This window comes from Rhizomucor pusillus, assembly GCF_041956525.1.
Source record: "Rhizomucor pusillus strain CBS 183.67 unplaced genomic scaffold VTP01scaffold_2, whole genome shotgun sequence".
NCBI classification, from domain to species: Eukaryota; Fungi; Mucoromycota; class Mucoromycetes; order Mucorales; family Lichtheimiaceae; genus Rhizomucor; species Rhizomucor pusillus.
In genome coordinates, this window is record NW_027192144.1 from 1,703,879 (window position 1) to 1,716,269 (window position 12,391).

The 12,391-nt window shown below is 46.0% G+C and overlaps 7 protein-coding genes across 7 annotated transcripts; 3 read left to right on the forward strand and 4 right to left on the reverse strand.

The window, feature by feature from the left end:
* Positions 1-458: 458 nt before the first annotated feature.
* VTP01DRAFT_4785 (uncharacterized protein) lies at positions 459-2,940 on the forward strand (the record flags this gene model as incomplete). The annotated part of the gene is made up of 6 exons (XM_069383504.1): positions 459-758; positions 823-1,146; positions 1,215-1,415; positions 1,506-2,285; positions 2,365-2,651; positions 2,775-2,940. 6 exons carry the CDS (start codon positions 459-461, stop codon positions 2,938-2,940), a joined length of 2,058 nt encoding a protein of 685 aa, XP_069244199.1.
* Positions 2,941-2,952: 12 nt separating this feature from the next.
* Positions 2,953-4,831, reverse strand: VTP01DRAFT_4786 (uncharacterized protein; the record flags this gene model as incomplete). Its single annotated transcript, XM_069383505.1, has 2 exons — positions 2,953-4,374; positions 4,451-4,831. 2 exons carry the CDS (start codon positions 4,829-4,831, stop codon positions 2,953-2,955), a joined length of 1,803 nt encoding a protein of 600 aa, XP_069244200.1.
* An 80-nt stretch (positions 4,832-4,911) lies between these two features.
* On the forward strand, positions 4,912-5,632 carry VTP01DRAFT_4787 (uncharacterized protein; the record flags this gene model as incomplete). The annotated part of the gene is made up of 2 exons (XM_069383506.1): positions 4,912-5,036; positions 5,530-5,632. The coding sequence occupies 2 exons, from the start codon at positions 4,912-4,914 to the stop codon at positions 5,630-5,632; spliced, it is 228 nt and encodes a 75-aa protein (XP_069244201.1).
* A 42-nt stretch (positions 5,633-5,674) lies between these two features.
* VTP01DRAFT_4788 (uncharacterized protein) lies at positions 5,675-6,871 on the reverse strand (the record flags this gene model as incomplete). Its single annotated transcript, XM_069383507.1, has 5 exons — positions 5,675-5,805; positions 5,868-5,946; positions 6,008-6,516; positions 6,591-6,702; positions 6,773-6,871. The coding sequence occupies 5 exons, from the start codon at positions 6,869-6,871 to the stop codon at positions 5,675-5,677; spliced, it is 930 nt and encodes a 309-aa protein (XP_069244202.1).
* A 339-nt stretch (positions 6,872-7,210) lies between these two features.
* Positions 7,211-8,459, reverse strand: VTP01DRAFT_4789 (uncharacterized protein; the record flags this gene model as incomplete). Its single annotated transcript, XM_069383508.1, has 4 exons — positions 7,211-7,827; positions 7,886-7,982; positions 8,047-8,302; positions 8,359-8,459. 4 exons carry the CDS (start codon positions 8,457-8,459, stop codon positions 7,211-7,213), a joined length of 1,071 nt encoding a protein of 356 aa, XP_069244203.1.
* A 138-nt stretch (positions 8,460-8,597) lies between these two features.
* On the forward strand, positions 8,598-10,692 carry VTP01DRAFT_4790 (uncharacterized protein; the record flags this gene model as incomplete). The annotated part of the gene is made up of 9 exons (XM_069383510.1): positions 8,598-8,613; positions 8,675-8,779; positions 8,911-9,045; positions 9,117-9,186; positions 9,247-9,688; positions 9,756-10,094; positions 10,156-10,410; positions 10,467-10,520; positions 10,591-10,692. The coding sequence occupies 9 exons, from the start codon at positions 8,598-8,600 to the stop codon at positions 10,690-10,692; spliced, it is 1,518 nt and encodes a 505-aa protein (XP_069244204.1).
* Positions 10,693-10,838: 146 nt separating this feature from the next.
* VTP01DRAFT_4791 (uncharacterized protein) lies at positions 10,839-12,026 on the reverse strand (the record flags this gene model as incomplete). The annotated part of the gene is made up of 6 exons (XM_069383511.1): positions 10,839-10,974; positions 11,038-11,307; positions 11,369-11,397; positions 11,455-11,554; positions 11,624-11,709; positions 11,787-12,026. The coding sequence occupies 6 exons, from the start codon at positions 12,024-12,026 to the stop codon at positions 10,839-10,841; spliced, it is 861 nt and encodes a 286-aa protein (XP_069244205.1).
* Positions 12,027-12,391: the final 365 nt, after the last annotated feature.

The following is a 12,391-nucleotide window of genomic DNA, read 5'->3' on the forward strand; positions in this document are numbered from 1 at the left end:
TACTAAGCATGATCCTGCTACCTTACCTTGAATGAGAAAACCAGCAGCCTCACAAACAAGCAATGGTGCATTTTTATCAACTTATTCTACATAAATGAAAAGCAGGTTCCTTCCTGCGTATGCGGGTTCATGTCTCACAATGGTTAGCAACTTGCTACCAGAAGTTGTCTGTATCTGTCTAGAACGAAGATCGTCTTATCGATCGTTTGCGCAGACTACCAGGATGAACAAGAAACCTGCTGCGTCCCCCACAGAAAAGGCCTGAAATACTAACAAAAGCGGTATCTGTCCATACAAAAAGAGAGACAGAGAGCAAGAGAGCCCCCTGTAAAGTCCTTGCCCTCACTTTGACTGAGTATATACAGCGTAGCACCCCTTACTTTTTGTTCCAGACAATGTCTTTAATATATAGAGGGTGTCCGAGGGTGTTTTCCCTTTCTTTTACTTGCTACTACACAATGCCGTGTTTTGGAAACCGGAAAAAGTCAAAGCGAAAACAGCAAGTTGCCGTTTCAGAAAAAGCTGGAGCTAGCGCAGCAGCGACACAGCAAGCACAGGAACCATACCAGCAACAGCAGCAGCAACAGACAACGACATATGCATCTCAAGTGAACGATCATTTGAACCCGCCAAACACAGCTGCACCCACAGCAGCTGCTGGCATCGATGGTCGGGCAGGTAGACCCGGCAGCATTGCTAGCTCTCACTCGACATCTGCAGCCCAGATACGGCAAGAATACAATGAGCTCAAGTCAAAGGTAGGTACAAACATGTAACCAGAATTTGTATTCTTTTGTAACTTCATATCTGTACTTTATGTAGCAAAGTGAACATTTGGATGTGATTGCACGTCAGTCTGCCGAGCTTCAGGAGCTGAGGCAGCTGCTAGAATCGACGAAGAAACAAGCATCGTCAAACGATGATGATCAGCAAAACTTGCACGAGAAATTGAAACAGCGAGAAAAGGAAATTCAGGAACTTTTGCAAAGGATTGAGCAGGACGACCACGAGAAAAGACTTGCGGAGAAGGATGAATTGATTCGTGATAAAGACAAACAGCTTCAGGAACTTTTGCGGAACGATGCCGAATCTGTCAAGCCCGCACTTGAACAAGTAACAGAACAGTTGGAAGAGCTTAAAAAAGCGGCAAGTAGAAGTGTTCCTCCTTTTGGGCCCCTCCAATCCTCCTAACCCCTCCTTTTTGATTTATTTAGAACGAGCAAGCGGTTGAAAGACTTGCCGAAAAAGAAAAGGAGCTGGCCGTGCTCCGATCGCAGTTAAATCGACGAGACAGAAAACCTAAAGATGAAGCACAGCGCACGGCAGACCAGAAACGGCTCAACCGGTTGACCATGGATCTGGAGAACGACCGGCTCATGATCCAGAAACTGGAGGAACTGAACAAACAGCTCGAGGTTCGTTCGTTTTCTCGCACATGCATATACCCTTTTTTTGTTTTTCGTGAAATTAATGCAATAATAATATCCCTTACCGCTGCCTTCCAGGTACAAAAGCAAAAGCACGAGGCTATTTTGCAGACACACGCCAAAGAAATGGCAGAGAAGGACCGAGTGCTTGTTCAGCACCAGCAATCGCTGAACGAGCTCAAGCAGTCGCAAGAAAAAGCCATGAAGGCGCTGGAACGAAAGCAAGCGCAGACGATCCAGGAACTTCAGTTAAAGCATGAGCGGGACCTGAAGCAGCTCCGAGAACGCTTGGAGAATGCAGAAAAACGGGCCAAGAGCGACATGAACGACGAAGTGGAGAAACTCTTGCGTGAATTTGAGCAGTCTGAGCACGAGCATACGGTACAGCTCGCTCATTTGCAAAAATCGCACCAAGAACAGCGCTCAGCCATGAAGCAGGGCCAGCAGAAGGAGCTGCAGAATCATATCAAGCGCCAGAGCATGATTTTGGGCCAGGCTTCAGCGCCAGCAGCGGTACCCGAGACAACGACGCCTCCGGTGAGAACACTTCGCAAAACAGGTGGGCCGGCTAGCAACAAGGTCATCCGCTGGCCCGTCGAGAATATGGCAGCTTTGGAACTTATACCCAAGGACCCAGCGCTTGTCCAGCTGTATATCACTAGCGTTTCTGCGAACCCGAGCATCAAGAGAAACCAGGAGATCGCACAGACGACGCTTACAACTAGGCAGGTCCAGTTCCAAACAGTGGATGTTGCTCAGAGCGAGCCTGCCCTCCAGCACATGCGAAAGCAGCAGCAAAATATGGGCGGACAGAAAAAGAACTTGCCTCAAATCTTTGTAGGTGGAGAATACCGAGGGGTAAGTTGTTATCAAGCGAGTTGTAGCAGTAACAATACTGGGAAGGGTAAGGTTACTAAGGTTTCCTTTATCCAAAAAGCAATTGGAAGATTTGCAGAAAGCTATCGAAGACGATCAGCTTGACATGTTCTTGCGACCTAGAGGATCCCACAGTGCGCAACAGCTATCGCTCTCCAAAAGAAGGTCTCAAGTATCCACCTGCTCTTTATCGTCAAACGAACCTGTCACTCCATCCACCAGTACCATCGTCAATTCCTCCTACGCTGTTCCTCCTACACCAATCCCACGCCCTAACAACGAACAATCATCAAAGATACTGCCTGAGGATGCAGAACTCTTGAAAGAAATTGAGAGAGAGCTAGCTACGTCTAATGTCGATTTTAACTTTTAAGACCTGAAATTCTGATAATATAATAATAATGAAAGGTAATAATAACATCATTTGCTTGTCACAGTAAGAATAGTTCATTGCAGATTGCAAAAAGATAGACATATATTTCGTTGTTCTATGGATAACAGCAGAGACGCACAGAAAAGAAAAACGCGAGTGGACGAGGAAACAAAAGTGTATAGGTTGGGAGAAGAAAAAAACAAGAAATGCACATGTGATGAAGATAAAGTGCGTGCTCGTCTGTTTCTAAGGCGAAAGTGGTGAGGGTGTGACTTTTTACAACTTGACGTTCTTTCTAAGAGACTCCTTGTACTCTTCGATCGAGCCTTCGAATGGCATGACCTTTCCGTCCTCGCAACGCCAGATCTGCTGGGCAACCTGCGAAATAAGTCGGAAGTCGTGAGAAACAAGGACGACACCACCAGAGAACTTGTTGATAGCTTCGGCCAAAGAGTCAATGGATTCCATGTCAAGATGGTTAGTAGGTTCGTCGAGAAGGATAATGTGAGGGTGGAGGACGGCAAGTTCACAGAAGACAAGACGAGACTTCAAACCGTCGGAAAGGTGAGCAATGGGAGCAGTTTGGTGAGCACCAGAGAGACCATAGCGACCAATCTGTTGACGCCAGAAGCTGACTTCAGTGCTGACTTCAGGGAACTTCTTGCGCATGTAATCAATAGGAGAGAGGTCCAAGTCCAATTGATCAGCAGAGTGCTGAGAGTACTTGCCGAGCTTAAGAGAAGTGTGACGTTGGACACGACCTTCGGTGGGAAGCAATTCACCGCTCATGAGCTTCAACAGAGTAGACTTGCCAGCACCGTTGGGACCCACGAGGGCAACACGAGAGTCCATATCAACACCAAGTTCAATGTCCTTGTACAAGGCGTTGTTCACATCGCCGGTGTAGGAGAAAGTGACGTTCTGGAAAGCAAGCACGGGAGGAGGAAGCTTGGGCATATCAGTGAAGCTAAACTTGAAGACGTGAGGTTTCTCGACAGCTTCAACCAAACCAGCAGCCTCCATCTTGTCGATAATCTTCTGCTTAGACTTAGCCTGTCGCACCAAGTTGGCATAAGTACCAGCAGATGCAATGAATTTCTTGATGTGAGCAATTTCTTCTTGCTGCTTTTCGTAGGCCTTGGCCTGGTTGATTTCGTTTTCCTCTTTGGTCTTGACGAACATGTCATAGTTACCACCATAGTAGATAAGCTTGCGCTTGTGGTTGAGGTGCATGATGTTGGTGCAGACACCGTTCAAAAAGTCCTGAGAGTGAGAATTGACGACCAAGATACGGTTGTACGTCTTCAAGTATTCTTCCAACCAAACGCATGCTTCCAAATCCAAGTGGTTGGTAGGTTCGTCCAAAAGCAAGAGAGTGGGACGAACGAACAGGGCACGAGCAAGGGCGACTCTCATACGCCAACCACCAGACATGTCGCGGGTCTTTTTGTGCATTTGTTGGGTGGTGAAACCAAGACCAGCAAGCAAAGTGCAGGCACGAGGCTCAAAGGTGGCAGGGTCCATAGCTTCGATACGCTCGTACAAATCGTCGAGAATCGGGTTGTCTGCACCATCCTCTTCGCCGAGAATGTCTTCGACTTCCTTTTCCAAACGAGCGACTTCGTTCTTTGCATGGTGAATAACTGCTTCGATGGCGTTCATGTCGGAAGGCTCGGCTTCTTGGTTGAGCAGATAGGTCTACGTCATCAGGTAAGCAAAATTCTGTATATCACGAACCGGTTTCCTTTTATAAATTTATATACACTCTACTTACATCGATGTGGGGAGGAATTTCAATATCTCGTTCAGCGAGCGAGCGCAAGAAGGTAGATTTGCCGGAACCGTTGGCACCGACGAGACCGTAACGACGACCAAAGTTGAGTTCGATGGTAGCGTTATCGATCAAGACACGGCCGTGGTAGTTGAGCGAGTAAGATTCGATCTTAATATCACGGCTGCGCTCCTGAGAAGTGTACACACCAGTGGCGGTACGATCGACGTTGATGGAGGCCTTGTTCATATCCAACTGATCAACGGATCCGTTTTGCTCTTCAGCCTTAGCAGCGGCTTTTTTGCCGCCCTTGCCCTTAGCTTCGGCTTTAGCTGCACGGGCAGCGAGACGCTTTGCCTTGGAAGCAGAAATCTGGCCGCTCATCTTCAAATCCAGGTAGGCAAGGAAAAGGAGGGGAAAAATGAGTAGGATCTAGCCGATCTGAAAAATTTCTGACGTTTTCGATGCTTCGCCCTAAAATCGTGACCGCAAAAAACCTTGCTGCCGCAGTTTTCTGCATCCACGGCACCCCCATTTTCGGGCACAGCAGGGCAAAAACCAACCAATTCCGCTCTATCGCTGCATTTTTGTAAAGGGGATCACACAAAACATTGGATAACTGCATCGCATAGGAAACATTTGGTGAAGGCATTTTGTAATTTGAGCAACATCATCTGCTTAAAATCATTAGTATAAAGAAGATGAAAACAATGATCCGCAAACAAAAATTTGTGGGCAATCTATTAGATATTTGATTCTGTTGATGAAGGTCGCAGTAAACAAACTATTTCTACGAGCAACCATGGACAGCTTTTGAAGAGATCCAATCCAAACCCGCAGACAAGACCCATTTTTAGAATTTGCTGGTACAGGGACAAGTATCAGGAGCAGCCTAATGCATGAAATAAAGTATATCACTTTGTAGATGTTTGACACGCTTTAGTCTTTAATGACGATGCAATAAATGAATTGTTGTCATTAGTTGGGACTTGAGGTAGCCTCAAAACGATAACTATCTGACTGTCAGCGTATCTCTTGTAGCTGACTTCATATAGAGTTAGTTCATGTACGCGAAAAAATAGAAATGTTTACATGATGACAAGTCAAGAGCAGAGGACTCTTATTTTCCTCTCTTCTTATTACAAAAATGATATATCATGGATCCTTTTTAGACTTAATAGCTAGAACTACAGGAAAAAAAATGACATGGAATGCGATTTATGTTATCTACCAGCCACGCTTGGCCATCTTTTGATCTTCGGAGAGCTCATCAAGGTTAATGCCGACCATGGCTTCGCCGAGGTCTTCAGAGACTTCAGCGAGAACCTTGGGATCATTGAAGTGGGTAACAGCTTGCACTATACACAAATATGGTCAGCATCGCAAATCCCTTGTTTCCTTTCTCCATCCATAGACTTACCGATAGCGCGTGCGCGCTTTGCGGGATCACCGGACTTGAAGATGCCGGAGCCAACGAATACACCATCGCAACCCAATTGCTAACAAGGTATAATTTCAGTCAAGGGTTACACAAAGGCACCTGAAAAAAATTGGACATACCATCATGAGAGCAGCGTCAGCGGGCGTAGCAACGCCACCAGCAGCAAAGTTAACAACAGGTAAGCGACCAAGGCGAGCAGTTTCTTTGAGGAGATCATATGGAGCCTGGATTTCCTTTGCATAAGCGTACAATTCTTCATCGGTCATGGAGGCAGCACGGCGGATTTCAGCGTTGACAGTGCGCATGTGACGGACAGCTTCAACAACGTTGCCGGTACCAGCTTCACCCTTGGTACGGATCATGGCAGCACCTTCGTTGATACGACGGAGAGCTTCACCCAAGTTCTTGGCACCGCAGACAAAAGGTACCTTGAAATTCTTCTTGTTGATGTGGTTGGATTCGTCGGCAGGGGTCAAGACTTCGGACTCATCAATGTAATCGACACCAATGGATTCGATGATCTGAGCCTCGACAAAGTGACCAATACGGACCTTGGCCATAACGGGGATGGTAACAGCTTCCTGGATGCCCTTGATCATCTTGGGATCGGACATACGAGCAACACCGCCTGGCAAAACAATAATCCTTTTTGTCAGCAAACCTAGACTTTCCTCCATGGAATCCCGAGGACACACTGCTTACCGTTCTTGCGGATATCAGCAGGCACACGCTCAAGAGCCATGACAGCGCAGGCACCAGCTTCTTCGGCGATGCGGGCTTGCTCGGCGTTGACGACGTCCATGATAACACCACCCTGTAATACGCAGCAACAGTGAGTCTTTTTCTGTTCTACTGTGCGATCGCAAGAGATCAAGAAACGGTACCTTCAACATTTGGGCAAGGCCGGCCTTGAGCTTGTAGCTAGGCTCACTGGAAACGCCGTTCTCGGTAGCCTTGGTAGACAGGTTGGTGGCAGTGCTCATTGTGCACAAAAAAACTAGGAAAGAAAAAAAGGTGAGAAAAAAGTGGAGCTGAGATTTTATATGCCCAGCAGTTGACCATTGATGAGTCTTTTGTGACGGTTCATGTCAGATCATCAAAAATGTTATATGTTTCTCCAGATGTTTCCTTTCAGGAAACATAGATCGATATTTGTTCGATCCCTGTTGATCTATGGCAGAGCTTCCTATCTCTTAAGAGATCAGACAATGCGGCTGCCTCTATGTAAGACCATTTTACACCATGTCTATTCCTTCTTTAGAGGTGCCTCGAATGTTCGTGGGAATTCTCGAACCGGAATCTTTGCTTGAGTCATGCAAAAGCTATTTTATTTTTGTTCCATAGTACAGCGTTCCATGATCCCGCTGCGTCCGGGTGTATTTCAACAACAAGGCATCCCGTTTTTTGGCATCTGGGGCCAAGTCTTCAAGGTAAGGTACGATCTCTTGTTCAGTCCACCGCTTCTTTTCAGTAAACAGTCTTGCGAACCGCTGCGCCGGATCCGTCGGTAATTCATTGACAGGGAAGTAAGTGATGTACTGCTGCCGCCGCTGCTGCGTAACAACCCGCTCCGACACTATATATAAGCCTCTAAGCATATCCATTTCCACCGCAAAGATATCGGGAACCAGTGCTTTCCAAACATCCAAGAATTCTTCTAATCGCCACTCTTTGCCGCGTTCGCTAGCGAGTGCTGCTTGACCAAGGAAGCGGCAGACGCGATCCTTGTTTAATGTCAGTCTGTTGTTTCCCAGCCTATCACAGAACGTATCCAAACATCCATTGACGACGCTTTGCGGTATATCTTCCAGTTGCAGAATACAGGCCTGAGCTTTCTCGATTTCCATATTTTCCAGATCCAACCCTTCAATGGTGGCATTTGTGACAAGTGCATCGAGGAGTTGATGGAGATAGGATAAATCAAACATGCGATATTTGCCTACGCAGGCTCTTTGATTGAGAAGCGCTGTTATGTTTCCAACGCAACCTCTGCTTACCATCAATTACTACGGCATTGCGTGCTTTCAAACCTTGTTCCAGTTCAGCTTCGCTTGCTTGGACAATGGATAAAAGATCGTCAAGTGTATACATTGGCTGAGCGACGCAAAGCAAAATATAAGCAATTCCAGTTCATTCCTCGTTCCTTTCTCTATATCACCTTTTGTGAATGCCGTTCTTCCAAAGAGGGGCCTGCGTAAAGAGTAGGCAGAAGCAGTTCATCAATACGTGCGAGTCTCGGTAAACATGGGACGAGTTCGATTGTTCGTGAAATATCATCAACAACATGCATTTGTCCACTCGGCTGCGGTTGCGCCAGAAGAAGCGAATTTGACGTGTTTACTTCACGAAGACTAAACGTCTTAGTTTTTGTACAAAGAACAGCATCGTCTTCGGGTCGTCCCTTGATAACAAGTCTATGCCCCCAGTCAGGACGCTGCTCGTTCAACTCTATAGATCTAGCACCACTTACTCGCCCTCAGACTCTATGCAGCGAGCAATCTCCTCATTACTCAGTTCCAGTAAACCCAAAGAATCTTTTTCAAACGATCGAGAGTATAACAGATCTGGCATTATCTTTTGTTCTTCTTTTGAGGAAGGTTATGTGCGGTTTTTGATTTGACACTCACCATTCGAGCGCGAAATCCCAGTTGGATAAGGCGTCAGCGGAACCCAGAGAAACCTTGTCTCTTTCTCCCTCATTCAATCATAATGTGGAAACCAACAGGTAATTTGATCAAACTGAATCGAAAATCGATCCTTGTCATGCTAACCTTTTCAATGCTTAGGAACCAACGTTGTACCGTTGGGAAGCAAGAGACGCTTCGGCGACAGTTCGCCAGAACGTACGTCTGCAGCGCCGCCACAGATGGACTCAACACCCAGTGCTCCAGGTACGAGGGCTCGTGGAGCTCATTTGGGCTAGATCAGAGTTCATACTGCGTGATGCAGTAGCAGCAATTCTTGATCTCCCGCAAAACTTTGCATGTTTTGAAGCATAGTACTGACGTTCTTAAATCTACAGCGCCTGCAACGACCAACGGCGAAGGAAGAAGGAAGAGGAGAAGTCGATGGGGCGATGAATCAGCTAAAGTCAATATGCCTGGTTTACCAACGTCGTTGCCCAAGTTGAATCAGCAACAGGCCGACAACTATGTTTGTATGTTGAATGATATACGTGCATAGTTTGTCAGAAACAACGTCACTAATTACTTTCTTTGCATATTACAGTGCAAATTCGTCTTGAAGAAATCAACAGAAAATTACGCACTGGCGATTACGTACCACCGGAACGAGAAAGGTATGGTGTTACATTGTGCTATGTTGGGGACGGAAGGACTGAAAGAAGGCAACCTCGTAGATCTCCTTCTCCGGAACCAGTATACAATTCCGAAGGCAAACGTATCAACACCAGAGAAGCTCGCTACAAAAAGAAACTTGAAGATGAACGACACAAACTTGTCGAGAAAGCTATGAAAACGATTCCAAACTTCAGACCGCCTCCAGATTACAAAAAGCCCAGTCGTATACACGAGAAAGTCTACATTCCTGCAAAAGAATTCCCTGAAATTAACTTTATTGGTCAATTGATCGGACCTCGTGGCAACACATTGAAGGGTATGGAGGCTGAATCCGGTGCAAAGATCAGTATTCGTGGTCGAGGCTCTGTCAAGGAAGGAAAGGCCAGAACCGATGCCGCCAACAATTCGGCACAGGAGGAAGACTTGCACTGTTTGGTTATGGCTGACTCTGAAGAGAAAGTTAAAAAGGCAGTTAAGCTCATTGAAAAGATTATTGAAACAGTAAGTTATCGAATGAAGCACGGGTTTTTTTTGCTGCATCCTTTTCTAACAACGATCTCTTTTATAGTCTGCTACCCTACCTGAAGGCCAAAACGAATTGAAGCGTAACCAGTTGCGTGAATTGGCTGCACTCAACGGTACTTTGCGTGACGACGAAAACCAAACCTGTATTAACTGCGGTGCTGTTGGACATCGTCGCTACGAATGCCCCGAGAGACAAAACTACACTGTCAGTCTTACATGCCGTGTCTGTGGTGGAAAGGGACACACTGCAAGAGACTGTCTCCATCGCAACGATCCGGAATATGCTGCTAAGGCTAGAGAGCGTGAGCAACATCTTGACAGCGAATATGCAAACTTGATGGCTGAACTTGGAGAGAAACCCGAGGACGGTGCTGGAGGACAGGTAAGCAGCGATGATTTTCTGAAGTTAGCAGTGCATATTCTAAAATAGCAGCTGTCTGTAGTATGGAGAGAAGAACGCTGCACCTTGGCAACGTGCGGCCACTGGCGACGCTCCGCCGTGGCAACAACAACGAGATAACGCTAACCATGCTCCACCTACCTCCGGAGCTGGAAACGCTGGAGGTACACCTTGGGCACAGCAGCAAGGCTATAATTATGGCGGATACTACGGGTATGACCAATATGCTGCTTATGGTGGATACTACGGATACGGCTACGATCCTTCTCAGGCGGCTAATGGAGCAAACCCTTGGAATGTAAGTACTGATAGAATAAGTTGTAAGAAATATTTGCTAAACAATCTTGAATATAGCAAGCGGCAGGCGCTGCTCCCCCTCCCCCTCCTCCTAGTGGTGCAGAAGGATGGGTAAGTTTTTGCACAAAGGTTTCTGTTCTGATTAAACAATCCTTGCTAACATTGCTTTAATAAATTTCAGGACTCGACTGCACCGCCTCCACCTCCACCTGACGAAGCTGCACCTCCACCACCCCCTCCGTCCGCACCTGCTCCCCCTCCACCGCCACCATCTGAGGCATAAAGAGGAGCAGTCTTGATGCTCATTTCGGCACCAAGATTACATATGACAAATCTTCTGTTCAAATTCAGGAACGATGACCACAACTTTTTTTGGCAATAAAAAAGGACTTTAGTTGTAAAACAAAAGCATGTACTTGTGCATGAATGTTATTCTCGTTCTACGACTTCACCAAGATCTAGCTCCTCGTTATCTACATTCATGCTGCTATTGCTGTCGGTAGTTCGATGCGTTACATGTTGCAACATGACCTTGTCCATCTCGTCTGATGATATGCCCGGAATACTGAAAAATTTCCCAGTTACAGATACTTCTTTTATACAAACATCTGTCGTGTATGATCCTTACGATTCATGTCCACTCCAGCTTTTCATTGTTGCTTGTCGAGCTTTCTGGAACGTATCTGGCTCGCAGGTGAAATCCACAGTGTCGCCTTGATGCTGTGCATCTGGACTGGTTGCTAGCGGCAGTGATTTGCCCAAAGTGTACAGCAACTTGTAACACTGCTCAAGCTCTGTTACCCAGACGTGAGCTATCCGACACAGTCGACTGCATATTGCCATCATTGTCAGCGCCATGGATACAAAATGTGCCTTGGCTAATGACTTTGAGTATTCGCTGCATATTCGTGTTAGGTAAAAAAGAAAGCAGTGGAAACATATGTCTTTTTAATACTTACCAGAATGTTTGCATTAGACTTGCTTGGAGCTATTTAAAATAATTTGTCAGTGACCTTATTAAAGACTGGTTGGGCAGAATATCTACTTTATCCAGCAACACGGCCGTTGCAGTGACACAGTGCATGGTATACTGAGCAAATTGCCTTGTTGGTATAAATTTATATTCGCCGTTGCATTTGTCCATGCTTCAAACAGCAACGTGGATCGTTAGAGCTTGTTCAAAAGCAAAGGCTTGCCCGCCTATATAGACTTACGATTTTGCATTCCAAAACGTTTGATAAAACTCGGCGATCACTTGATCGATCGCCAAGATCTTTAACCGTTTTGTGATTTGACGTGCCTGTAGCGTGTGAATTAGGGCGCGATCCTCTCCATATATCCATGGTATGGAGCAGTTCTGAGCAGAGCATACGTTACCTGTGACATTAACCGGAATCGAGGAAACATTCGCTGACTGTTGATCAGTTTATAGTACATGCGGTCGAGGATCGCGATATCGATCCAGAATGCTTTCTTTGTAAATAGTTTCTGTGCATTTGCTAATCGCTTCAAGGTTTTGTCGTGATTGGATCGCTTCTTCTTTTCAACTTGTGCTCGAGGGAGGAAGCGTTGCTTGGGTCGCTCGAGTTGCAACAGGGAATATGCAGGTCTGGTCATTTCTTAGCAAGCAGTTGTAGCAAGTGAATGGGAAGCATCCCCGAAACTGGCGCTCTGGTCGAAATTGGACGCTCTGCTAAGTCATTGAAATCGATTGAAGCTCATACATTTTTTTTGCCTTTTTTTTCACGAGAATCGAATCTGGTTCTAGCTCAATGAAAACAGAGAATGTAATATTACACCGAGCATGGAGTGTATGATTTAATGTTTACAATAGCAATGGCCGAACTATTGTGTAATATGTATTGAACGCTACATTTAGTATACATGCGAAAATCAAGAAGAAATATAAATGATAATATATACAGGCGAAGAGTAAAGCGCCGGATTGCGAGTGTGTGGAATTCACAGCGACGGCTTGTGAT